We start from the raw sequence: 27,610 nt of genomic DNA on the forward strand, positions 1-27,610 counted from the left end.
AAACCTACATTGTAACAAAATGTCTCAGATAGAAAACATTAGTGGAGTGCGTTTATGATAGTGCACGCCAGACGTCGCTTTTGATACATGACTTGTGGCGGGCAGAAATCTGCTGTTCTCATTTACGCCGCCGCTCGGCGCTTTTGATCCATAAGCCGAGATGGGACTGGCATGGCCGACATGGAAGTTGTTGACCGAGTGAAGTCCTGGCTCTCCTGGAGTTGGACGTGGTACCTCTGGGCTCTCTGGTTGTTTTTGGTCGTCCTCCTGATCTACTTGCTCCGCACACCGCTCCGAGTGTATGAAAACATGAACATAGGTGAGTTTGGCATGGCGGGCGCGAAGGAACGGGTGGGTTTGTGAAGAGAAGTTTGGGCACTTCAGCAACAAGTTGTGAAACAAGTCAAAGTCACTAAGCAACTTCAGTTCCGCATTGGTTACTGTCTACTGGAAGCCGCTATGTCCACACTGACAGGTTTGTCAAGTGACTGTAACATTAGTATCTTCTCCTGTGCATTGCAGTCATTTCTTTGCTGGTGATCCCGTTGTTTTTGCAGCTAAAGAAAAATATGAAATCCGACCAAGCTGAAAACCCGCCTCAGGTTTCAAGGGGGAGGGGGGCGGTACAGGCTGGGGGTTGGAGTAGGAAGTGATTTAGGTTTACGCTTGGGCTTCGCTGAGACCCCAAGAGCTGGCAACAGGTTTTGGGGTTACTATTTGTGCCATCAGCTGTTGCACTCTCTTCTCTGCCTAAGAAACTCAGAGTCTTAGTTGTGCACCTAGTGACTATGACTCATATCTATAAAACCATAACGGCTTAGCTATGCATATTGCATCTATAGAATACCTACAGTTCTCTAAAATAAAGGTCATTAATACAATGCCTTCTTCCTTTTAAACATTTCGCAAAAAACAGATGTTTTGTTTGTTCTGACTTGCTGTTTGTCAGTAGTTTTCAGAGGATTTTGCCCTGCCATTGTTGCTATTGTACAGTCTGCTGAGGTTTGTTTTGTTTGGTTGTGTTCAATCATTAACAGGATGTGTGTGCTTTAGGACAACTGCCATCCTTTCATTTCGTTGTCAACCATAGAACACTAAATGATAGTCGACAAACTGACCTGAACCACCTACATTTGACCTACTAGTCAGGCGGTTTTGTAGACTTCAAGATGTTGCAAAGAACTTTTCTTTAGCATCAACTATTCATGGTAGAGATGTACAAATGTAACTTTTTTCTAAGTAGGTTTTTGTAAGGTAACCGTTAACGTTAAATAATAAACGTATGAACGTAAACTGTAGGATGATGCAACATCACTATTTTTTTCACATAGAAGACAAAATTGCCCCATGCTGTCATTTACTTCATTTGAACCACAGACTTTTGACCCAAATTTATTACCATGTGAAATATTATGAGAAAATGGAACCTAAAGTCCATGATATAACGTCAACATTATCAGTTACTCAATCTTGTGGCAACTTGATGCATGCCATGTCATGCTATAGCATGCAATGCTAAGTTTAACTATGGTATGATGGTAGGGAAGCCAACTTTGTTATAATAACTTATTTAAAGTATTTGTCTTGCTTACACTCACGATAAATCACAGCCATGGATCGGAGGGATACTGTGTTGAGGTTATATTGACTGGTTTTTCACAGAGCAGTGAAGTATGCAGAAATGATGTAGTGATTTATGGGACAATCTCAATTATCCTGTAGTGGAAACTGTAAACAACTCAGCAGTCCGCAGTGCCAAATTACAGGTCACAAAGGAAAGGTCATAACATTAACGTTACTGGGTCCAAGGTCGTATCACAATCAGAACAATGATCTCTTGTCTGAGAGGGGACTGCTTCCATGTACGGTGTTGTATGTGTGATGTTAAATCTTTTCTTGTAAAAGGAATGGCTGTTTCTGTATAATCTTTAATCCCTTTTCTTCCTACTTAACTTGTTCTGCCCAGTGATCATCATGCAGTTCCACAGTGTTGACACTGAAAATATGATTGCATAGCAGCTCTACCTAGCAGATGAAGGGAAAACTGCAGCTTAAAACAGATTGATAATAGACTTTTGATGGTAGCAGTTAATACCGGTAGTAGCCATTTCCTTGATCACTTAAAGAGTTAATCTGGTAATTAACACCATTCCTGCTCAGATATATTTCTCTTTCCATTTGGGGTTTCTAATAGTCTACAAGTATAAACTTAAACTTTCCAAGTCAACAGTGAACTAACATCTGTCATCACAATTCAGTTAGTGTAACCCAAAACATCACATTTTGTGGTGAGTTGAAGTAACGAAAGAAAAAGGAAAAAAATTCTTGTAAGCTTATGTTACCAATCTTAAGAGTAGGTTCAAAAATCTAAATTTTTCCACCTTACCTTAAAGAAATACATGTATTACAGTAGACATGTCGTTTATAGTCAATTGTATTGAGTGGATTCTTCAAAGCATTGTCACTGTCAAAAGTAAGAATGATAATTTCAAGAATGAAAATCCTGCTTCACACAATCTTCTCAATATAGAAGTGTTCCCTGCTAGTTCCTTGTTGCCCAGGACTACTGTTCCAAATAGTTTATTTAGATAGACATGTTGTAAAGAATGTTACATCATATCTATCAACAAAAAATCTACCTGCACCTACGCTACATTTGGGTAAAAGAAAAACCTTTTCCCTCCAACCTCTTGAGAAAGCTATGAGTCGCATGTTACTGTTGTTGGCGTAGCCTTCACTTGAATGGGGAAAGTCATAGTATAGATATCTGCATCATAGTGCATGCCTAACAATCAGAAAGTGTTCATGATCTGGCTTAAAATAGTTTAGCCCCAGTGCAGTGACATAGTAACCTTCCAACCCAGCTCCTACTTTTAACTAACCTTGACTTGAGTCATTGCTTTTATTTTTAGTTTTCCTGATTATTGTCCTAGTATCAGATTCAGACTTGAGATTTTCAAATTTGGACAGAGGCTGCAAATTCCAAAGAAAGTACTTTTTATCTATCTGGCACAAAATGTACATAGAACTGATTCTGTGTTTCATGTCAAATTTAGTCAAGGTTCTGCCCCCTTCTAGTAGCCTTACAGATACAACTTTGTGACAGTCGACAACATAGATCTTGGTTTGTGCAATTCCATTAACCTCCTTGGTTTGTACAGACCTCCAGGCTTATACTATGCAGGGTTATGATACCTGACTTTGGGCCAAAGAATTATCTAACTTTCTGTATGTAGAATTATTTTCTGTATGTAGCAATGAGATTTGGGGATTATTAACTAAGGTTAGACAGGATTTGAGAGTTTGTTGTAGGTGGTGTTAATTTGTGTGGGGTCGTTTTTTAAAATCAGATTGAATAAAGCATAAGCATTTGTATCTGTAATTAGGTTGCAATGCATTACTCTAGTCTATTGATCTGTTGTTTTTGTGTACAATTCTCAGTTTGAATTGTAAACCAATAAAAACAACAGGTACATCAGCCGATGATCAGGGATGTCGTCGTGGCCAGAGAGCTGGATGCCAAATAAAGATCGGTGAGAACCCCCATGAAAGTCCTCCATGTGGTAATAGTTTTACCTTAAGCTGCCTTAGCAGCTCATATTACTGCCGTTTAAGTTGTTGTGACCAGGACTTTTCCTTTCCAAGCCTTCCTGTGCTTATACAGGATTGTCTGTCTCCCCTCAGGTTGCTGTCCCCCATAGAGGCCCCTCATTTGCATAAGTACTGATGTAGACAAGGCTGGTCCAACAGGTTAGGTCATGTGGGCAGAAATTTGACCACATTGACCTTTGTACTGCACTTAGAACTTCTGGCAAGGAAACAAAAGACAAGGGTTATAATTTCAGTAGTGTACAGACAATTATAACACTATTGTCTATTACATATCAGGTCACCGTTTCGATACAAGGCGTCTCATGTAACTTCCTGCCCCCTCTGTTGGAGTGGTTTGTTCCATGAGATCCATGCAGCAGGAATGAGGCCCTGAGCAGCCAGATGTGACAGCATCACACTCAGCCATTGAAACCTTTACTGTGCAATATTCCAGCCCAAGTCTTGCCAGCCGTCTGGAGGCAGACCCAGGATCGCCTCCTGTGCAGCTTCCTTCCTTTCTCCCCCTGATTTCAGCCGTACTAGACTCACAGCCACCATGGTGGACCTCGAATACAGTTAGTATCCCCTGTCTTTCTGCGTCTGTCTGTAGCTGTATTTTGTTCCAGATTCATAATAACGTGGTTCGTCCTGTGGTGTGTATGGCTTCATCCTGCCGTATGGCTCCACGTATGCTCCGCCTTGTACATCCATATTTTCATTGTTGTTTGGGAACCTCTTTTGTCGAATTGTTCTGTCCATAGTGTTTTGTATACACTTGAGCAATTTATTTAGTGCTGATGTGTGTACATGTGTACAAAGGAGCATTTTAGGGGGTGTTAGACAACTAGATGTACCTGAGATCGACTGTGATTTCACAGAATCTTGGAGAAGGAGGTTTCTGTGTTGATTGTATAACTCTGCCAATGGTACCGGGTATATGCATGTATGCATAGACAGATTCTTCACTTAGAAGTCTTGCATGCATTTTTAGTCAGTACCACAGTTAATGTATAATTCCCAGCACTGCCTGTGTTTTTTCTATGATGTTCTGTCACTGGTATAGCCAGTTTTCATGCACTCGCAATATATTATATAGAATTATGAGATTTAGACCGTGGCATGCTTTGCAGTCCTGTTCATTAATGCGTGTGCATGTTTGATCCAAGCTTTGTTCAATCAGCTGTTCTTTGTTTTTGTAACCTATGAAAGCAAGAACATGTGTGTGTAAAGAAGGATCATATCCAGAAATATCATACCAAACAGGATCGTAATGTTTTGTTCTACAAACTGAAAATATTACAGCCAGAAACCCTAGTGCCAAATCTGTCTTCAAAGTACTTTTGAATGATTTATGACATGGACTACTGACACATGTCTAACTGTATAACCTGTTTTCGAATGATGCACCTTTAATCAGACTGAAATTAATACAGCAAATTATGCCTGGTATCATAATCTTTAATAAGCACACTGATCTGATAGTGAATTAGCTATTTGGCTACCCATTCTCTATATACATGTAGTATATATTGGTAACAGTGTTAGGCAGAGGGACACTTAACCTGCTTTCACACAGTTTCAGGTAGCCTATATGGCTGAGTAAAAGAGGTTAAATGTCTCTACATGTCACCTGACAGTGGCTATTGCCAGTATTGATATCAAGCTTCTACAAGTCAGATAACTGCTTGGCTACCTCTCTCAGCAGACACATAAACACCACAGCCCCCCCTCCCACACGAATACTGTGGTGCAAATTGCTTGCTGTTGTTCTTTTACACCCTGTGTAGTTAACACCTCTGTGTGTGTCGTAAAAGGCTCAAGAGTGGGAGGAGACTGTAGAGCTATACAATTAATCTGGACAGAAAATCAACAGGCTCACCATGTTACAATATTGGGGATAATGAAGATGGTTTCCCACCCGTGTGTATCCCATTCAAATCATTGATACAGACGGGTTTTATTTGAAAGATATTTTTTTAAGAATGTGGGTTCAATCTGGCTTGTTGATTGGTTTGTTTCTTGGAAACTGTTTCTGGAGGGAGGCCAGCATCCCGTTTCCCTGTAGGGGTCTGGATGGGGTTAGTGTGGTTCTCTATGGGGTACACGTCATCCCCAGTTTGTTGTATTGATTTTGCACTGAAACTGAATTTGTGATTATTTGAGGACAGACATGGGAAACTGGTCTTCTCATTTCAAAAACTCAAGTCCTGAACACACTGCCAATGCTACCCCACAAACTGGAGTGGTTCTAGAGAACACATGGCATGGATCAAACAATTCTGCTTGTCTGGTCCTCATCTGTGGGAGATGGAACACCAAGTATCAAATTGTGTTGATTATGAAGATCAAATGCATCAGCCTTGAATGTTGAATACTGGTAATTTGTTAATCCAAGGAGTTCATTAGATCTAAAGGCCACGAAGGAACAAGATTATGCTTCTGTGAGGATGCTCTCTGACACTTATTACCTCTGAGATAGGTCTATCTCATTCAGGACTTGCAAATCATTCCCATTGTTTTGAGACAAGTTATGTTTCAAGTTCAAAGCCAATAGTAAGGCACAAACCTGACTAAGCACAATGTATGAGTACAATGTACAAACATGTATGGCCTCTGATGGATGAATTATCAATTTTTGCTTTATTGTTATTCTGTATAGAGAAGGGCTGATCCTGATGAAGGGTTTGATCTGGTATACTGTCCCTGGAGAATAGACAGGTTTTTGTGTAAAGCTGTGGCGAATTCTAATGAAGAGTTCAGGTAATCCCTGACAGGTGGTGATAGATGGGCAAAGTACTTTCACTTTACCCTTAGACTGTTAGAGTTAGACAAAGGGGATTTTAAAAAGTTAAGGTTTGGTCTTTCACAAGTTTCAACATTATTTCATTTTGATATAAATTTTTATGACTGTGTGAGGATTTATTAGAGGCTGTGACCGATGAGCGACCAAATACTAGACAGATCACTCAAGGAATTTCATAGACAACAAAAACATTTTTTAAAGCTTTTTTGTGTTCTGTTGTCTTAATCATACTTTTGCATCATGCATCATATTTCAATTATACATTATAGAATCAAGAGTCAGAGAGATGCAAATTTTTTTTATCAACAGTTGTGTCTAGTAGAAAAGGGTGTTTTTAACATCAATGTACAATCTGCCACAACCTTCTGGGACCAGCTACATGTATGCACTGAACAAAATGAACCAACAGTCGAATTAACACTGCTTTCTGACATGATAGAGAAAATAGTAAAATTATAAGAATATAGAAAACATAAGATGGTGAAAAGAGCTTATCAATACATCTATGTATGTGTTCCCACTTTGCAGACTGATTGGCTTTTTGTCACAAAGAAGTCGTCCTGAAAAATGAATAAAATAACTTCATGTTTGCACCTGCTGCTGTTGCTGAATTTCTTTTCCCCTTCATTCAGTCCTGAGCAGACCAATTTCCTGACTAGTTATTAACTTTTGAAGGAAAGCAAAAAGGTGATGAGTAAAAAGGAAGAGAGGCAGGCATGGCAAACAGGAAATGAGGAAACCTTGGTGGCTGGTTGAATCTGGCAAATTATTTCTTTTTCACTAGAGCCTAATTTCCAAACAGAGGTTTGGCTCCGACTGGTTTCTGACATGTTTTTAGCTGTTTTTGTCGGGCTTTCTCTTTTGTTCTGTTTATTAATGCCCCCCCTCCAAATTACAGCCAGATAGCTTGACGAGTAAGGAAGGAAAGTAACACATAACAGCTGATAGATCAAGAGTTAAACTATTTTGTGTTTTTTTTTTCTGCAAGCACTTGGCTCTTACTTCGTTTTGGAAGTGATGGAGTCTGGAAAGAAAGAGATTGTCCCAGAATGAACTAAAAAGGAATCAGAGTATTGACAAGACATTTGAAGTACAAAAACTAAAGGTAGAATATACTAATAGATGAGATAGATTACCGAAATATCACTATATGGAACTGAAAAATGACAGCAAGAGATTTCCTAATGATTGATGAGGTTTTAATGAGGTGATAGTAGTGATTGAGCCCATGTAGACAGAAAGAGAAAGTGAAGTGAAAGTCAAGACAAAAGGAAGTGGAGCTACTTGCTCCAAAGAAAAATGTGGCCCAGGGCAGTGCTTCCTCAGGCTGACTTTATAAGAATAAGGCAACATGACAAAATCAATAGAAAACTGTAATGATGTAGCCATGCCCTACGTGTGCTCGTGCACGCACAGAGATTGTTACTTAGCATCCGTCCATGTCAGACCAACATAATGACGTTCAGTTAAGTTGTATCTACTAGTATTCTACTTTGTCAGAAAAAAAAATGTGTACACTGACATTCGTGACATGACTGACATCCGCCTGAATTTCATATTCAACCACTTTTATTGTTTAGGAATCAGATTGAGTTCAATCACTGTGTTTTCAGGAAACATACTGACATAATACTGGTATGTAGTATTGAAAGACTTGGCATAACTGTGTTATCTACAATCTAGTGATATCTATCCTTCTTGTCATCAGACTTGGCATAACTGTGTCAGATGATAGCTATCTATCTGTCTCAATTCACTTTGAAATGTAACTGAAAAAAAGCATTGCAAATTAGGAGATATTTGTATTGATCGCATGAGTCTCAAGAGTATACAATCTCTGGCTGCGGTAACACAGAAATTTGATGAAGACATATAATCATTTACGGTCACATCTTAGCAACAAAAGTCAAACCCTGTTCAACATTTATGAATGTTGCAGTAAGTAAACCACATGTCTGTCGCCACACATGGAATAAGTAGATTTTTGAAATGCAGCACTATAGTTGTAGCTGGAGGTCCTGGAAGTCTTTATTTTGTATATTCCGACCTTAACTACATAATGCAGGGAAGAAAGATTTCTTGGATTGTGCAAAAGTTTCAGGTCAAACTTACTAGTTCATGATACCTCTTCTCCCTGCTCTGTACATAGATACTATGTGACCTGGAGGGACAAGCATGCCCTTGCCAAATATAAGATAATGTCATAATGCTGTTCCCATAGAACGGACACCAGTTGAAAGGACCTAGTTGTTTTAGATTGATTTTATGTTCAGTTTTGTCAGGTTGTTTGTTAGTACGTTTCAATTTGTCAGGAAGAGCTGTATGTCACAAGTATCATGGATGCTGTTCTTTTGAATTTGTTTCTATCATTTACTTATTTCCTCCTCAACCCTGCTGACCTTTACTTGAACTGCTATCATATCAGCTGTTATTTGGCTGTGACCTTTGAGGGATAAGCGTAGGGAAGCTCCCCTGTACTCTTCAGCCCTTTATCTTTGGGATTTGTTATTAAGGGTTGAGTGAAACCAGAATTGAGTGACATGCTTGCTTGGTGAATTCTTTCTGGTGCCCTTTACCCAGCTCTGTCACAGTTCGAACTGTCCAACCCTCAGAGTGAATGTCTACCATCTGACTTATTTTGGCATCTAGCCTTGTTCTAAATCGGCTCTTGAACTTGGACTTGTTTGTACTCTGGAAGTGTTTTGTTGCATTCCATCTCATGTGAGCTAGTGAAGGATACGTCATGCTGATGACTTTTTATTAGCAGGCATTACTGAGGAAAAAAGAGAACCCCCCTCCCCCCTCACTGCTTTGCTTAAAGGTTATATCCAGGGTAATATTACATCTGACCTTCATCATCAGTCCATGCAGGGGAGCACCAGTTGGAGCCCAAGCAAATCTAGGAAAGATGGCCTCCTGGCTACTTTTTAATGGACACCTAAAACAATATTATGTCTATCTCCGATCTCGTCTGGTCAGTTGAAGAAATGCAGCATCATGCTGAGGATTCTCTGATGCTGAATCCACCATACTTGTTGGAAATGTGTTTTAGATCTACCAAATGTTTATGCATCCGTGCCAGCAGCGCTTGACAGATTTGGGTCAAGGTTGCTGAATATTGAGAGCTTAACGCCTGGGAGGTTTAGAATATGACTTGATTGCTCAGTGACAGAATATTTTGATACACATTTTAGGCTAAGACTAAGTAAGAGTCATCTTTCTCTTACATGTACCTCGGAATCCAGAACCGCAACAAAAGTGATGACAAATGGAGATAATTTGTATTATTACCTCCAAGCAATTGCAAACAATCCCCAGCAAGTGTGGTTTTTAGTATTCATGAAACGTGACAGCCTGATGCATGCATTTTTCAGGGACTGCTGACAGACCAATGAATTAATTTTGACGGCAGCACATAAATCAATTAAAGCAAAGAGCCCAGAAACTGTTCTGTATTCCAAAGCGGTCTCCTTTAACTGTACGGTGCCCTGTCAAAATGTGCTTATTCTTCAAGCAATCATAACCAGTTTCGCACATATATAAGTATTCATTTTTGTATAGAAATACGGCATTTTCAGGTTAGAAGAGATACTGTACATGCAGTTAGTCGACAATTCCTGTTTCCCTTAGCATGGGCTTTCATCGGTCCTTATAGTTATAGGTTTAATTTTTGAAGCTTGTCTCTGCAAAAAATTGCAGGTGTTACAGATCAACTTCTCATTTCAAAAGCTCAGCAGGTAAAACGGATCAGCTTTTTTTCTACAGAAATTTGCATATGTATAAGTGCAGCAGGTCTTTCTTGTCCCATATGCCACCAGGGACGTCCCTTGGGACAGGATTTGTTGGTAATAAGATTTGGGAAAAGCTTCCAACATTGCTTTGTTGAAACTAGATACATTTTATTGTTAAAAGGCGATTCCATTTGTGATACATGTAGTACAGGTAGTTGTGGGTTGATCAAGAGAATTTTAGATATTTGATTACAAAAATACGACTTGGCAGCTTCAAATAAGTCATGAAACAGAAGAAAGCAAAATATTGTTGATTTGCCCTGGAATAATTTTCTTGAGGACGGGACTTTTTTTTACTTATCAGAGCAGCAATGTACCGTACATATGTATATGTAATCAGAAATTTGCCCCCTTATACTAATATACGGTAGTAAATTGACCTCTTAAGTGCTTGATAGTTGCACTTTTTCACACAGAAAAGGAAGATGATGCCCTAGAATCAGTAACATACACATATTAATAGGCATGGCACACCAAAATTTTGCATAGGTTGAATGTTATTGAAAATGGTACAGTTTTACAGATCAAGTCTTCCCGGTCATAGTGCTTTTTTCGGTTTGACAATACGACAAAGTTAAGATTTTCTAGAATTTTTTGAAGTTTAAAATTTCCATGGTTTTATTGGAAGATGCTTAACTATTGACCCTATGGCAAAGGTCAGATTAATCATGGCACCATAAAAGACCAGAAATGCACAATTATCCACATGTTTTTTATTATAACTCAAGAACTATCCATACTATGGTCTTGAAATTTTCAGTACTTTGAGATCAAGTCTTGATAAAAACAATTTTCACATAGTTGGAAAAAAATTATTGGTATTTTATGCTAATTAGCCCTAATTAGGACAACTTGCCTAATGAGCAATACGACTCTAGATAAACTGCATGATGTACAGAGAGGCTGACAAGGCAAACCTAAGACCTGAAGCATTTTTGATGTTTGGTATTAGGTAAAGAATGGATTTCAGCATTTTCAGGTCGTTTTAATTAAAAGCAAAATATGCAAATGAGGTTAATGACTCTAATATGTAAATGTATACGTTTGTCTCTGCTATGGAAGGTTGTCACAAGTATCATTAATGTATATGAATGTAGCAGAACTCCAAAACATGAGAAGGGTAATAAGGCACCAAAGTACCTCTTAACTACAAAAATAATTAACACAAAATATGCTAATTAGCACTGCTAATTAGCCTTTTACAGCTAACTGGAACATGTGGCTGTTACAATGAGTCATAAGAATAAATACTGCATTCAAACAAAGAGGATTAGATTCAGATCAGATACATATACATACATACCTATATATATATATATATATATATATATATACATACATATACATATATATATTCATATAATATATATTTTTCTTTTAATTGAAAAAAAAAATTGAAAAAAAAAAATTGAAAAAAAAAATGAAATTGTATGTTATGCCTTACATTTCCTTATGCATTACATTAGAATAATTACATACAAATTATTATATTAAATTAACTCTAATACAGGCAGAAGATTCTGTTTCACCAAAAGCTTTTCCCCCTTTGGAATGCTGAAACAGTGTCTCATCACCGTTCTGATATAAAATGTCCCTCCTGAACCTTAGCTGATCTTTTAATGCATCAATCCTATTCTTCTTTGTCCGCAGTTTTGATAGTTCATGTTCTACTTCCTCATGCCCCCATAGTGTTACTCTTTCTTTCAGGTTTCTCAAGGTGGTATCTTTTGCGGCTTTCTTCTGCGTCACATCTCAAATAGTCATCTGACAAGTTTTCTATCATACTTTCAAGTGCATTATTTTCTTTAACAAGGTCTCTAGAAAAATTTATGAGTCTATGGAGGGAAGAAACTGGTCCTGGACTGGTGTAACTTGCAGAAGAAAGACACTGTCCTCCTGTGGCATCACTATGGCCTACATTACTTGAGCATCTTGTTTGCAGAGGTTGTGTTTGTGGGACCTCATACTTTGCTGTCATCAAGCTCTGCAATTCTTGACTCTTCTTCCTTGAAATAAGGTCCTTCTTCTTTTTAAACAATCGTCTGATGTGTGTACAGACACTGCTTGCATTTGAATTACTCAGCTTCTTCTTGCGGTCAGGAGGCATGATGTTGTTTAGCCAGGTGATTGTTGTATCCTCTCGGAGCCCTGATTTTTTGATGAACATGGAAAGCTCAACGACAAGTCCATTCGACAATTTTGCCCTGTCTACCTCCTTTCCTGTATCTTCTTCTAGGTCTTTCAAGGACAACCCTAACTCTTGACAGAGCTTTCCTGGGTAGATCACTGCATCCACTAGGGAAAAAATGAGTAATACAAAATGTATAAGATATTATACTAAGCATGAACCATTTACCTTAATCATGTAAAAAGCATTGGAAATTTTATCTTACCAAAAAAAAAACAACTACAGACTGTATCTGCTTTGACTCACTCTCTCACTCATCTGCTTTGAGCAACATAATTACAAGGGTATAAAACATTTGTAGCTTTAAAAATGGTCACATCACAGACTAAAAACAGGGAAAATAAACTTGACCTAATTTCTTTCACCCTAGCTAGTTTAAAAGCTGAAGAAATTGTGACAGTCTTACGTTGCAGCGCACGGCGCTCCACCCCCCTCCCACCCACATCGAGCGCGCGCCCCAAGAAAAACGCATAAAAGTATCGCTAAACGCGGCGGTCTAAATCCGCATAAAATCGAACAAAAACCACACAAGAATGCTAACAAGACACCTAAATTTGTGATTGTACATGAACAAATTTGAAATATCAAAGATAATTAGTAAAAATTTAGCCTTACTTTTGAAGGATTTTTCCCGCGCTCTCGGCTGATCGGCAAACAGGATGGAACAACTTTGTTCATACGGGGTCGTGAACCTTAATCTCTGACCTTTCCAATGAGCTCGTTCCCAGGCGTTTCCGGTGTCGGGAAGTCCCCTGGCTTTTGCGTTGAAGAAATGCATTTCGGCCGAGCCGCTGGAAATTGCGTGCCGCGGCAGCGGGCCTGAAACGGGGCGATTTTTAGGCGGTATCGCCGACTTCTTCGATTTTTAGCGCCCCGTCCATAGCAGGTACAGACATGAAACTGCTGCAAATGGTAGACAACACAAGTAGGATTCGGTAGGACAACATGTCTTGCCGATAGTGCGTGCGGTTGATTTTATATATTTTTCTAAAGAATTTTACCGCCCCGCGCGGCCTCGCGTTCCAATGGCGTAACGGGGGCAGTATGCCATGCCTAATATTAAGTCTTCTTGTTATCTTTCCACTACCTTATAATTTGCATGCTTTATTCCTGAATTTCAGGAAGGGACTTTCCCTTCTTTGGCATGTACTATTTTTTGTCAGGAGGTGTGTTTTTCGAAAGTGATTTACTTTCCCTATCAAATATAAAATTAAGTATACAATGTATCATATACGTATATCTTGTGTTAGGAATATGAGATTTTTTTGCTATATGATCTTTAACTTTTAAAACAAATTTTTTGTTTGTTACTGTCATATTTCTGAACCACCCCTATGGTGATGAGTGGTATGGCTCAGGCTGGAAAGTAGGATTGGTTGCTGATGTTGCAATGTTTGTTGTGGCCATATGGTAGGCTGTGTGTCTACCGACTGAGGGGCCCTGTACGGGGATTCCACAGGATGATACAGCTTTCCAAGGACCATGGAAAAAGATTGGGCTTCATAAATCTATAACCCATTTCAGAAATAGGATTGAAAGGCTGTCAACTAATTTACCTATTTTAAGCATTATGAATGACCTGTAGCTTTCATAGAACAAAAACTTGAAAAAGTGACCAAATGCCTGCAGTCTTCTTGGCGCTAACTATGGCTTCTAGGCTCCTCTTCTCCCACATCTTTTCATTTTAGAAACCAGAATTGCTGGTGCAGGCTTATTAAGGGGACCTTGGTCTGACATATCTATTTGGAAACAATACTAGTGTATTATAGTGCTCTTTGATGGAATAGACTTGAATTTTGAATTCAATTGGATCATACACTACTGAAATAATATTTGATACCATAGCATCTTAATTCTTTGCCACCAAAGACTTGGATGGCACTTGAATGTCACATCAAATTTGAACTGTCCTGTAATGTATACAAATGGCGCTCAAACAGTTTTGGTTTTACCCTTAATAGACTAAAAGCTTTCTATCCATAGCAGCAGTCGTTCCTGCTAAGTTCACACTATTGATTTTGGCTAACAAGAGCTTGAAATGTCATTTCTTGAATGCCAGAGACATTGGGCTAGGCTGTCTATTGAATGCAAAATGCTGATATGTAAGACTCTTCTGCCAAATGGAGACAAATGTATTTCTTTAGCATTGATGCTTGCCTCAGAATTTGATTTGCAGGCTGTTATTGTGTCTTTTATAGAGCTTGTGATTGTAATGATTGAGTCAACTCAGAGGATAAATTGCTTTATGTTGTGTTCGTGAAGTGTATATCTACAGGCCACTCATGACTTGATTGCTATTCTTTCGGTTTTGACAAAAGACAAGTGTACAGTACAGACAGTACTGAATGGATAGTGAAAACGGTCTGATTAACAGTAGATGGTAGTCCTTTCTGTGTATCTAGACAAACAACGGGACGTGCTAAAGGTCATTTTACACTAGGCAAAGGTGGACGAAGGTAGCCTGGGTACCATCCTCTGTAGTAACCGCTGTCTCAATCATCTCGGTTAGGAAGCGAATAGATTGAGCCAACGGTTACTACAGAGGATGGTACCCAGGCTAAGAAGAAGGTTGACAAGATCAACTTCGTACTTCCTCCTGACGCAATAGTTCTGTCAAACATCATACTCCTTGCCAGAAGGTACAGTAATAGAATGCCAATAACAGGAAATGCCTCAAAGGGAAAGGTCTTTTCATTTCCTGTAATGAAAGACAAATTTTCTGTTTTACGTCTCAAGATTGGTGTCTTTTTCTATGAATATTATTTCAATCGTAATCTCATATATTTGATCATACATGTACTGTACTAGATTTTGCTACAATATGGCATTCACTTATTAAGACAATTGAGTGTAGTTCCTAACAGGTCTGATGTGTGATGCACTATACTGTAATTCTTGTTTCTTTCACTGTAATTTTATCATCACCGTGAAAAAAACTTGTTATTTTTTATGATTCCTTCACACATCTGTTCTGTAAATCACTAGCCCCCACCGTGAAGATAAAGTTCAGTGAAAATGTCCATTTTCCTTACACCGTGAAGTTTTGCTACTGTGAACATAAAGTGAATTACAGTTGACCTCTGACTGCTTTGTCTTTTCTGCAGTTGCCATGTTCCTGAACACCCTGACGCCCAAGTTCTACGTTGCGCTGACTGGAACATCCTCCCTCATCTCTGGACTCATCCTGGTGAGACTCTAACATTTATTGCAGGCCTTAGGGCTATACGCATGTTTGTAGAAGTAGAAAGGAGTCAGAGTGTGCAGGCCTCTAGCAATGTGTAATCTGTTTCAAGGAAACTGCAATTTGAAATGAAGCTGCTAGGAGCATTACCCTTTTCTGCAGTTCCTGCTAACCAGGAAAACAAAATTGGATGATAACTTTGTCACAAGGATTTGCAAACCAGTTTAGACAACAAAACAGTCTATAGCAGGATCTATTTGCAATTACTATTCAAGAATATATGTATACAGGTCAAGTATATTCTCTACAACAGATTTGTCACTCTGATATTGTTCTTCTCGTATTCACTTCTACTCCAGATGGACTGAAGGAGGAAATTGTACAATAGGATCAAATTGCTGAAAAGCGTTGTCTATTTTTCCTCAGATTTTTGAGTGGTGGTACTTTCGGAAGTACGGCACTTCCTTCATCGAGCAGGTGTCACTCAACCACCTGGGACCCTGGCTAGGTGGGGTGGAGAACAACAACAATGGAAACAACAACACAAACAACTCACAGAACAACAACCAACAGTCTGTACCAGGTGAGCAGACGCAAAGAACATGGTTGTACTCATTGATCTGCATTATGTAAAAAATTAGTTCTTATACATGTATATGAAGATGAAGGAAATATTCAAGTAATGATGACATCAACAAGCAATGCATGAAATTGATTAAACTGAAGATTTATGATTATATTTTACAATGTTCAAGGCCAAGTGACATTCTACTACTGAAAGGAATTGTAGTCCATAATAGCACTTATACTGAGATCTCCCCCACTCAGAATGTAAAGTCTGGCGAAATCCACTCAACTTACTACGAGGAGCGGAGTATAACCGTTACACATGGGTGACGGGGAAAGAGCCGCTGACTTACTATGACATGAATCTATCGGCGCAGGATCATCAAACGTTCTTCACATGTGACACCGATCACAGTCGGCCATCTGATGAGTGTAAGGACCTAACAGCAATGTTTCTTACTTACTTACATACTCCCAATTTCTGTACACATGTCCCTTGCTTTACTGCATAACTCAGTGATTGCCAAAGAAACATTTTTTTGTATTGAAATGAACTTAGGTTGAATGGCTCATGCATGTGTTATTAAGTTTACAGCATTTCTTATGAACCTTTGTACATGGCATCTGTTTATGAAGCTTTTGATTTTGTTGCAATGACAGTTGGTGCTATGTAATGCTGTTTTTCCCACTGATATTAATTTTAGTTCTGCCATTTAAAGTGGCCTCTGTTCCCTCAGCGGTCATGCAGCGAGCCTGGCGGGAGCGGAACCCTCAAGCACGCATCAAGGCCGCTCACGAGGCCCTAGAAAAGGATTCAGAGTGAGTAGAGCCTGATTTCCGTACCTCTTACGTTCTTCAGATGGTAATCAGGTGTAGTGTCTCCCAGGTGGCACCATGAAGAAGCAGCACGCTGCCTGTTATGGCAGATACTTAGCCTCAGGGTGAAGTAGGCCATTAGATCTAAGCCTTTGATATGTCTCTGGGTCGTACTGTCACCATGCAGTGATGGAAACTGTAATTGCATTTGCATAAAACTCTCAAAGCTGGTATATGTGTTCCTTTGTACATGACTTGAGAAGAATGATTGGTGAGTGCACATCATTAACAGACTGTGTGAAAGAAAGAGAGGTTCAAATTAGACTGACTTGAGATTGTAGATATGGGGATTTTCTAGCTGTTTCATCTGCCTTGTAGTATCTGGAATTAGCTGACAACCCCTAAAAGAAATTACAGACTTGACAGAGAAATAAAGATGTTACAACATAATGTAAAGTGCTTACAAAAATCTTGTGACACTGATAGCCAGTAGATTTTTGTCTTCATACTTCAGTATCTTTATGTCATTCTAGCATGTGAATAAGATGGCAATGATTTGATTTTAACTTTTGTCAATTGCGCAGCTTTAGACTGGGAATTTCCACTAATATTGACTTCCTTATCTCTTTTCAGATGTGCAACTGCTTACATACTACTTGCTGAAGAAGAAGCCACAACCATTTTAGAGGTATGTCCAGATATACATCATTGTTGTGGTTGTTCACCTTTTAGTGCCTCTGTAGTCATAAGCTACAGCAGGTATCAAAACACAGAACAAGAACATAGTATTGCGGACTGTAATATGACTGTACAATTGTAAAGACGAGGTTAGTGTTTCGGTTGATTGTGTGGCTGCTGTAGACTGACGTTTCTGTTTCTCCACCTGCAGACGGAGCGACTGTTCAAGCAGGCGTTAAAAGTGGGGGAAGCAAACTACAAGAAGAGCCAGTCCACACAGCATCTAGGTGCACATTACGAGGCCATACATAGTGTGTACCCTTCTCTGTACTGTTTAGCTTCCATTCAGAGATTTCTAACCATTGTAACTGCCAAGGTTTTAGATAGTTAGATCTGCAGTTCGATAGGTTTTAGTTAAAACTGGTCAGAGCAGACTATCAATGAGTGGTTGTAGAAAAAGATAAACTATTAATTTTCAAATCCTAAATATACTATGAAAACATATCCGGTTAGAACCAGAAGATCTAGGCAACGTAACTACACGCTACGAATTTAGTAGTCTTTTAAAAACTCATAGGCTTATATAAAGTTATGGAAGTCAAGCAGGATATTTGAAATGCCCACCAAGACAGGTTTTACATTAGTTTCTGATATCTTTTCTACAGGACGGGACACGAATGTGTGCGTTTATGTACGGCGAAGACTTGCCATGTGTGCACGCAAGCTGGGCAGGGTGAAGGAAGCAGTCAAGATGATGAGAGATGTAAGGACCTCTTCACCTGTCTTACCCTTAACATAAAAGAAAGAAACACAATAACTTAATCCTGTGCATTGATTTTTCATTCATTTCCTCTTTGTAACTCCAGAAAGCAATGTAAAAAAAATCAATAGTTATATATGTTAATACTGTGTACATGTATTGATTGTAGATGCCCTCATGCACAGGACTGCAAATGTACAAAAAAAGTTGATTTCTCCATCCCAGTAATGTTGCTGACTGTTCCATGTGTTTCTCTGCCTTGTGTATGTAGCTAATGAAGGAGTTCCCCATGATGAGTGTGCTGAACATCCATGAAAACCTGATTGAGGCTCTCCTGGAGCTGCAGGCATATGCTGATGTGCAGGCTGTACTGGCCAAATATGACGGTGAGTTGGGGCAGTTATGTTTTTCTTTTTCTTAATGTTATGTTGGGTGCTGTCGGTGAAACTATCAGTCATGTATCAGATTGGAGAATATTGTTTGCCAAATAACGTCAGAATCAGAATGTGTCTCACTCATTTTGGATTACCAGTGCCGTTTCAATCATTATGCTATGGGCAATTTTAGGCAAGCTAAGTACGTAGAGAAAACAGGATTCTTCAGAAAAAAAAACATTTAACTAGACCCTCCTTTGGTAGTATTTGATTATCCAAAATGATGTATGAAAATTTGTATCAGCTCACAGTATGTGACTGAGTATACCGTGCACATTACAGCATTAAGGTTCAGATGCAGCAATCCAATTGAGATGCACACTGTGTGGTGGGTTAGACATAACTTTCCTGAAAGCCTTCTGCTCCTTACACATAAAAGATAGATGTGGCCATGAGGGCTAAGAATTAATGAGTGGAATGGAAAGACTGCTCTGTGGAGACCCCTTTGGGATCTGTTAGGTGCCTGCAGCAGTGAACATAACTTTGCAGACGAAGGTATTCTGTAAAATGTCTGCAGCAATATTTATGGGAAAAGGCGCTGTCAAACAACATTTACAAAGGCATGGAACTTTAGATTCCACAAGGGATGTGCTGCATTTTATGTGCACCCTTAACTTATACTACAGACTGCTTGAGGCACTCTCCAGTGTGTGATACCATATTTTCTTCCTCCTGCCTTCAGACATCAGCCTACCAAAGTCAGCCACCATATGTTATACAGCAGCACTACTAAAGGCTCGAGCCGTCGCAGACAAGTGAGTTAAGGGGGCTTGCTTTCTCCCTCAAGCCTTTCTGTATCTCAAAGTAAATCATTGTTAACTAGTCACTTTCATGATAGTCCTTCAAAAGTCCAGATGCAAAAGAACTGTTCTTTTAGTGTTTCCTTTGAATGTATGACAAATATTGCCCCTGGGCATGTCTTCATGCATTAAGATAGACATTCTTCTCCTTTTCTTTTCTATGTGTCTTTGCTGTTTCACTTTGTAGAAGGCAGTCAATTTGTGTGTATATTGCACTTAACCTAATTTAGATACAGTATTTCTAACATGTTGAATGAAAAGCAGTTCCTTAATTGTTGGTAAGATCTCCGAACAACCCTGCTTGTTACATATGTTACCCGTTTGACAAGCTGTTCTTTGTGTACAAGTCATTTTTGCATGGACCCTGGCCTACTTTTTAGAGATTTGCCGCAGATAATGTCATTGAGGACTATTATCATTTGTTTGAGTCACTCAGAATGTATCTGTCCTAGTTGAAGCTTTGCATGTTATTATTAGCAATAAAGTAAATTTTTGTCATTCAGATGCATAATTATGCTCATATTTTTCCTGAGTTGCCCTGTTCCATCCCCCTGCTCCAGCACCGTACCCTTATGCTATATTTAGACCAGAAGCTTCCCTTTTGCATCCTGTAGATTCTCGCCGGAGATAGCGTCCAAACGGGGGCTGAGCACGGCAGAAATGAATGCGGTGGAAGCCATACACAGAGCTGTGGAGTTCAACCCACATGTGCCAAAGGTGAGACAACATTTCTAGTCGCACTGTTGTTTCACTTTACATTTCAACTTCAGAGTTCAAATTTAAGAGTAGTGGTTACCTTCTGACTGAACGAGATGCATGTGATGATGATGATTAAGAAAAGCTAGCTGCCAAGAGCAATTAGAAACTGACAAGAAAATTCAAAGTAATCTTGTTACCCTATATGACACCTGTTAGGCCCAGATGCTAGCATCACATTGTTCTTTAACTTTAAGAACCTCCCTGTTGTAGCTTACTTCCATCACCAATTCTGTACTGGTTGCAGCATAGATAATGTTAAGCCTTTAGAAAGCTGCATTGCCTCAGAATCAGTATTTTCAGCCATTTGGATGTTGGAAATTTTAAGTAGTATGCTGAATGTAAGAAAATGAATATTGACACTGATTGTAAAGACATACTTACTTACATTGTACTTACTTACTTAAAACATGCCAGAATGTAAAGAAATTCTCTTAACTTTTTTTTCTGTTTGTTCCTGCAGTACTTACTAGAGACCAAGTCGTTGATCCTCCCCCCGGAGCACCTGCTGAAGCGCGGGGACAGCGAGGCCATCGCGTACGCCTTCTTCCACCTCCCGCACTGGAAGAGAGTGGACGGAGCACTCAACCTGCTGCACTGCACCTGGGAGGGCAGTAAGTACCACTCTGCTCACCCCTATACAAAAAATAGATGCTTCCTAAATCAACTTAACCATATTTGGAAGCAAGAAGGAAAATTAAGATGACTTAATGGATATTCTGTGCAAGAAGTGTTTCATCACTCTATAACTGATTTGTTTATGATTCTATCAGTTAGTATGTCTTATCCGTTTCAGCAAAAACCTTCCTTCCGTCTTGTATTTCTTATACTGTACATGTTTCTTGTATAGAATATATCATGAGTAAAAGATTGATTCTTGATATTTGAAAGTCAAGAGACGGACCCATTGCTAGCGTAATTCAAAGAAAAGTTTTAAACGTATCACTTACAGCTGAAGGACAGCCTCCAACTGTGAAACAAAAGTAGATTATATCCACAGCCCACATACCTATAGATACTGTAATGTCAGAAGGCTGTCTGCTGTAAGCTGTTTGTAGACTATGTGATGACCTGCCCTGGTCCTGGCCCACATAGATTCTCTGTTAAAATAGCAAGAAGGTTTGGTCCATGCTTCTGATGTCAGGACATCATTTTCTCTGGCATTCCCAAACAGGCCCCTATGGCGAGTCAGCAGTAGGAGATGCACCATGCCATGGTTAGTAGTTCAGTGAAGGCTTTCTTGTTCCGTTCCCTTCAGTTTTAACAATGTTTTTGTAAGCATGTTCTGAAGATGCTAGATTCAAACCCATCATAAACAGTGGGCTATGCCATTTATGGAGGATGGAATATAGCTAGTGTGTCACAATGTGGCCCCAAATGTCAGATACAGGTCTGTCAGATGTTGAGAAAATGATGTTTGAGTTTGTTTAGACCCTTTGTTGAAGGACATGTTAAGTTGAGTTTGGCATAACTTGATGTGAAATGACAGTTTGTATATTGTTTGTTCAGCTTTTGTGCAGACTGAGTTAGCTGTTACAAATGTCCTGACAGTCTCTTTGATTATAGAAAGTTGTGAAAATTTGTTGTTTTAAACGTCATTACTCTGCAGTCACCAGATAAGTAAACTTGATACATTTTCTTAAGGTGGCTGTCACGTTCTTTGACGTAGGTGCTTCCTCCTGTCATAACTAGTCCAACTTTTGTTCACTGTCATGTTGTTTTAGAATTTTGCTGTTCATGAAAAAAAACTGATACTTTATGGTGGATGCTCGTTTTTATGATATTCAATGAAAAATTTGGAACTAAACACAAGTTCATTTTTTGTTTCCTCGAGATTGGAAAGTTCAAATAAATCACAGAAAAGTACATTTAAATGAGTGCACCTGCACCCTCTTATCTGACAGTTAAATAAAATGATAAGAATCCGTGTCAGAAAGGTTCTGACATGTTTTTCCTTCAAAAATGAGACTGACTCGCCCCTGGGTGGATGCCCATGATTTTGTCACATTCCTCCTGTATCTAACCATGATTTTTTAACTTTCTCCTGATTTGTTTGTTTTCCTTGTTTTCCACTTTTCCTTTGGTATCTGATGACAAAATAATTCATATGATTGTTATTTTTGTATAATTTTGACCTATTTCTTGATAAATTGTTATTCATTATAATACTTATTATGTTTACAACTCAAAATTTACTTTGTAGTTCCTCTTCTTTTCATTTGTTTCATTGATTTATGTTAAAATTCCAATTTCTTGTTTCGTTAGTTTTTCTTAGTTTCGATGATATATAATTTTGTAAAAATCCCATTTGAGTAGTTTAGGGGAGGCCCCCGAAAAGCCGTATAGGCTTCTGGCCTCTCCTGCATGTATTCTTTACTCTATTTCTCTTTGTTTTTATATTGTATTGTACATATGCGAAGAAACAATAAACAATAAACCAGGGTTGAACAAGTATGGTTGCCCGATTGCCCGGGGCAAGTGAAAGTGCTGTTGGGGCAAGTGGATATCCTCCCCCACTTGCCCGATCGGGCAAGTAAGATTTTTTCATGCAGTCTGTTTCAAAACAAACTTTATTCCAGTGAAAGGATCACAAAAACACCACACCACAATGTATCTTATCATTAGAAACTACATTTCTCTCAAAATATTCCAAAAGATTATGAATTCAACCCAAAACAGGACAATTTGGCTCACATAGTACATGTAAACAAACACCCATGGCTCTCTCAGTTGGTAGACCTGCTGGCATGAAACTTTGCAACATCAAATCCTTTGAAACATGATATCCCTGTGAGCACTCTCTCAATGTAGCATTTTCCTTCTTTCATTGAACAGCAACATTGTGGATATGACACACTCTGAGGGTTCCCACAACATTTTAACTGATTGAGTGTACATGTATATTCAGGATATTCTAAATTTCTGTTCAACTTCTAAATGTTAATACTGCAAAAAATCATTTGAAGGTGTTGTTTGATGTACATGTGTGGATTGATATTGACTAATGTTATCTAGAAAATAAAAATTTCACGACAATGATTCAAAACTGGCCATATCATAAGAACCATGTTTAGTTATATTAGATCCACAACACTCTAAATGTAACTTTTCCATCATATGACAAATACCTGATTTTTTCTTCTGTTTACTAAAGAAATGGGAGAATAATAATAGCCCTCAGTGAACACAGGAATATTGTAGTACTGGATCTAAGGAATGATCGATACACAACATTTGCTGAAAACTTGAATGTTGTTCTTTATGTTAAATAAGCCTGTGTCTTTACCTTAGACTTTTTGCCAAAATTTTTTTCCGTATCGCTCTGATTTTATTCTGAAAAATCTGGAAGCAACAAATGAAATTGGCGTGGTTTAAGTGAAAGAAGATACGTTGTAATATCATGCTTCTTGTTCAAGTTTTTGTCATTTCCCGTAAGTACGGTCATGACATCCACACAGCTTGGTCTTGTAGTTAAAACTTTTTTGCTATAATTACATGCTTAACAAGACGTTTTTACTGAAAAATAACAGAATTCATTACTGTAAGCAAAGATGCAAAGAAAAAATGTCATTTAGATTTCGGGCAAGTCAAAAGTTGGTTCGGGCAAGTAGATTTTTTTTCTACTTGCCCGATAGGGCAAGTGAATTTTTGAAAACTTGTTCAACCCTGAATAAACCATCTCATCGCTGAGTCAGCCTCGTCAAAATAATAGTGGATATTCATCACAATTTCCTGTCACAAAATTCCTGACTTAAAACACACAAATCAGCAGAGCTGACTCCAGACTAGCCATCAGGTTTAGTTAACATTTGTTCCTTGTCCCTTTCATCCTGCTCCTGTTTGTTGCTTTGTTTAATCCCTGCCTTACAGAGCATGTGGCCCAGGACGTCCCCAGGTCATTGCTATAAACAAGGCTGACATGTTAAGTAGAGGCAGTCAGCATCCTTATCTGGACTGAAGTGTGTGGTCTGGGCACACTTGTGATTTCCTCCCTTATCTAAGCTAGGAGTTTTTTGCATAGACATTTACTTTGTTGCATTGCAAATTCATTAGTTGGACAAAAATGTCCTCAAGATGATTCACAAATTCAGAAAGGCAACAAGGTTATTAAATGTATCAGTTTTACCTGTACTTTGATATTGTCATTTGGTCTAGTCGATAGAATAAACTGTCATACCTAGAATATATGAAAAAGAGATCTGGCATATGCAGTTCATCACTGTTGGTTCCATAATATTTTCATACTGATCTGAAAGATACTCATGTTGTTTCAACAGAAGTAAACGTTTTTACAATTTTGGTTTTGATACCTGTTGGCTTAATACATCAATCACCGATCTACCAAAGAAGACTTTTTATACCGGTAGTTGAACTAAGTCAGCGTAAGTGACACCTATTACAGAAATGCAGACATATGCCTGTGGTGTTGTAAAACATTAATCTTTTCAGTACCTTTCTGCAGAACTTTCTAAATTGTTAGGTTTGACTTGCAATCTGACTCCAGTAAATGGCATTTTTTTCTCTAAGAAGCTTCAGTTTCATATTTTGCCATATATTACAAACAATGATGGGACAAGAATGGATCTGTATCCATATCAAGAACAGTTCATGATGGGACCTGTTTAGAATGCGAAATAGGCAGACATCAAGAAACACAAGTATCACTATTCCTCTCTAGAGGCCAAAGCTGGAATAGTATACATGGATAGGATATATTGTTTTGAAGACCTTCCATCCTGTTGGTGATAGATACTTCTTTCCTTTCTAACTGTTTTTATTGTCTTCAGCATTCCGGATGATCCCGTATCCCCTGGAGAAGGGTCACCTGTTCTACCCCTACCCTAGCTGCACGGAGTCTGCAGATCGGGAGCTCCTGCCTGGTGAGTCCTCACCTTGTCTCATTCATTTGTTCTGCGCAGGTCCGGATATACCGCAAAAAAACACCATTGTGGAAGAGCATTTCACAAGACAATGTAAGCTGCACCCTCTTTCATAAGAATTGGAGCAAACAATCATTATGAAGGTGCACAGTTGATTGTGTCTTTTAGATAAAACAAGTCGCTTTTTTCAAGGGAAAAAAAAACAATTTTAGAAATCCTTTTACTTGCTTTTATGCAATACATAGAAGCAACTTTGAGCTATTGAATCACTTGGCAGAAGTGTAGTATATGTAATGTATTAGTACCACTGAAGGAAGTTGCAAATTTAACATTCCAGTCTGTTTAGACAACATGGGATTTGAAGATAAAAATCTTTCCTGTAGATTTTGTCCTTCAGTGTTAAGTCTCTTTGCCAGACCCATTATCTTTATCACCTAAGATTCATTACTGTCATCCATCGCCAAATGCCTTTAGTTTAGTTTTCTTTGGCTTCCATCCTTTGCACAAGGAACACTTTCCTCATTGCATACTGATATTGAGAAAATATGCATTAATCTCCTGCTGTTTGGTAAAGTGTACCCACAATCAACTTGTGTTCACCCCTTGGTAGTGATATTTGAACCACATTGATTTCAACTATGTACATGCTTGCTTCTTACCATACTTTATAAGTACCAACACTTAAGATTTGATTCTCGTCCCTTCTGCAGCCTTCCATGAGGTGTCAGTGTACCCCAAGAAGGAGTTGCCATTCTTCATCCTCTTCACAGCTGGTCTGTGCTCCGTCACAGCCCTGCTTGCTCTCCTCACACACCAGTTCCCTGAACCCATGGGCCTGGTGGCCAAAACTGTAAGTGGAATACATGTTGTATCAATGCTATAATGTAACACCCTCTTTTTACTGGAGGCTGTTACTGCTGAGCAACCGAAGACTTGACAGATTCCTCAATGAATTTCACTGACATAGAACCAATTTTTAAGTTTTGTTGTTGTTCTTTCATACTTCTACATCATCTTCAGCATATTCCGATTATTAAATCAAGGGTTACACAAATCTAATTTAGGTCACTGTACAGTCGCTCAGCAGTTGCCGTCTAGTGGAAAGGGGGCCTTGGCTATTTCAATTCATTGGACTGTATGTGGTATGTAGAGTAGATTCAGTAAGTGTCGTAGGTAGGAGATTTCATATTTACAGTTGACCTTTACTACGACACAACACATTTATCTGGTTTCGTGTGCAAACTTCCCCACCCAGATTTATTTGTTTCTGGCACGTTGCTGCCCCCTATTGGTTCCACAGATATCTCTAGGATCATGATTAAGTGTTCAATGGTCAGCATGGTTGTCCCACACTCAGGTTGTGGAGTACCTTGCCCTTGGGTAACACCAGGCCCCCTGTGTGTGGCTGATGCACAGGACTAATTTAGTGCCCGCCTGTTTGTTGTTCCTGCAGTTCCTGAACACCATCACGTCTCCCTTCAACTTCCTGGTGGAGAAGCTGGAGGGAGTGCTGCCCTCCAACCTGTGGCACCAGCTGACTCGGCTGTGATGGAGCCGTCTACACGCCACCTTCCAGTACTGAAAACACAGACGTCTTCTTCTATCAGTAGACAAAGTGCCATGGATAAAGCAGTTTGATGCTACCCGTAGTGTACACTCTCGAGAGGAAAGGTTCTGGCACATTCTGGGATTTCACAACTGACGAATACAACATGAGCAACTATCTACTATAATCTAGTACCAATTCAGTTGTCACACTGCAAAAAATGGTTTTCTTTACGCTTGCTATCTACCTCTGGTGATTTCTCTCAACATACAGATTGACACAATCATGATATTAAGCCATTATTGAGCAGCCCCCTCCATACATGCAGGGTGTTGGTAGGTTACTTCATGAGTCTTATGATGTGGCACAGTTGCCTCTCAGTCCACTCAAATATGATGTTGAAGCTAGCAACATATGATACATTTGTCATCACCAAGAAAAGGGCCAATTTGCTAGCGTGAAATCCCTACATATGCCTTTGCCTCAATCTCTCATTACTGAGCAGAGCATTCTTCTGTTCACAATGATTATGTTGCATAGTGAAGTGGTCTTTTGTTTGTTCTCTAGCTGTGGTATTTCGTAGCCTTTGAATTCTATATTTGCAACATTATATGAGAAAAATTCTCTTGCCAAGATCTAAGCACCATTGTACTCAATGCCCTTAAGAAATACGTTGAACTTGATATTGTGCTTAGTAAAAATATGTTCTTCTTGTCATGTGCTGTGCTGTCAACTGTCATTGCAGTGAAAATGTCTCGTAAAACAGTTGACTTTTAAGTAGCTGCAGTTTCTGTAGCTTCATTTGTCACCTAACAATGC

The 27,610-nt window shown here is 39.0% G+C and overlaps 1 protein-coding gene and 1 long non-coding RNA gene across 13 annotated transcripts; one reads left to right on the forward strand and one right to left on the reverse strand.

The window, feature by feature from the left end:
• The first annotated feature begins 147 nt into the window (after positions 1-147).
• LOC136435306 (suppressor of tumorigenicity 7 protein homolog) lies at positions 148-26,924 on the forward strand. 12 transcript variants are annotated; one of them, XM_066428667.1, is made up of 16 exons: positions 148-319; positions 15,478-15,560; positions 15,981-16,137; positions 16,383-16,553; positions 16,841-16,940; positions 17,571-17,625; positions 17,827-17,926; positions 18,281-18,378; positions 18,647-18,761; positions 19,492-19,564; positions 20,224-20,326; positions 20,829-20,979; positions 21,540-21,581; positions 25,153-25,245; positions 25,956-26,095; positions 26,699-26,924. In XM_066428667.1, the coding sequence occupies exons 1-16, from the start codon at positions 172-174 to the stop codon at positions 26,792-26,794; spliced, it is 1,725 nt and encodes a 574-aa protein (XP_066284764.1). In that variant the 5' UTR covers positions 148-171; the 3' UTR covers positions 26,795-26,924. The 12 variants fall into 12 exon arrangements, with proteins under 12 accessions (XP_066284764.1, XP_066284767.1, XP_066284760.1 ...); XM_066428670.1 differs by having other exon boundaries at positions 16,859-16,940; XM_066428663.1 differs by having other exon boundaries at positions 20,200-20,326; positions 26,699-26,912.
• Positions 10,884-13,323, reverse strand: LOC136435305 (uncharacterized). The gene is made up of 2 exons (XR_010755824.1): positions 12,989-13,323; positions 10,884-12,480 (listed from the first exon to the last, which is right to left on the reverse strand). It is a non-coding gene; the product is annotated as an uncharacterized lncRNA (long non-coding RNA).
• Positions 26,925-27,610: the final 686 nt, after the last annotated feature.

Source organism: Branchiostoma lanceolatum, chromosome 5 (assembly GCF_035083965.1).
Source record: "Branchiostoma lanceolatum isolate klBraLanc5 chromosome 5, klBraLanc5.hap2, whole genome shotgun sequence".
Lineage (NCBI taxonomy): Eukaryota > Metazoa > Chordata > Leptocardii > Amphioxiformes > Branchiostomatidae > Branchiostoma > Branchiostoma lanceolatum.

Bases quoted from the DNA above. Each gene is read 5' to 3' on its own strand.
- LOC136435306 (XM_066428663.1), top strand. From the start codon at position 172: ATGGCCGACATGGAAGTTGTTGACCGAGTGAAGTCCTGGCTCTCCTGG. The intron at 17,927-18,280 runs GTGTGTACCCTT...TCTTTTCTACAG, and splicing joins ACATTACGAGGCCATACATA to GACGGGACACGAATGTGTGC. The intron at 18,762-19,491 runs GTGAGTTGGGGC...TCCTGCCTTCAG, and splicing joins TGTACTGGCCAAATATGACG to ACATCAGCCTACCAAAGTCA.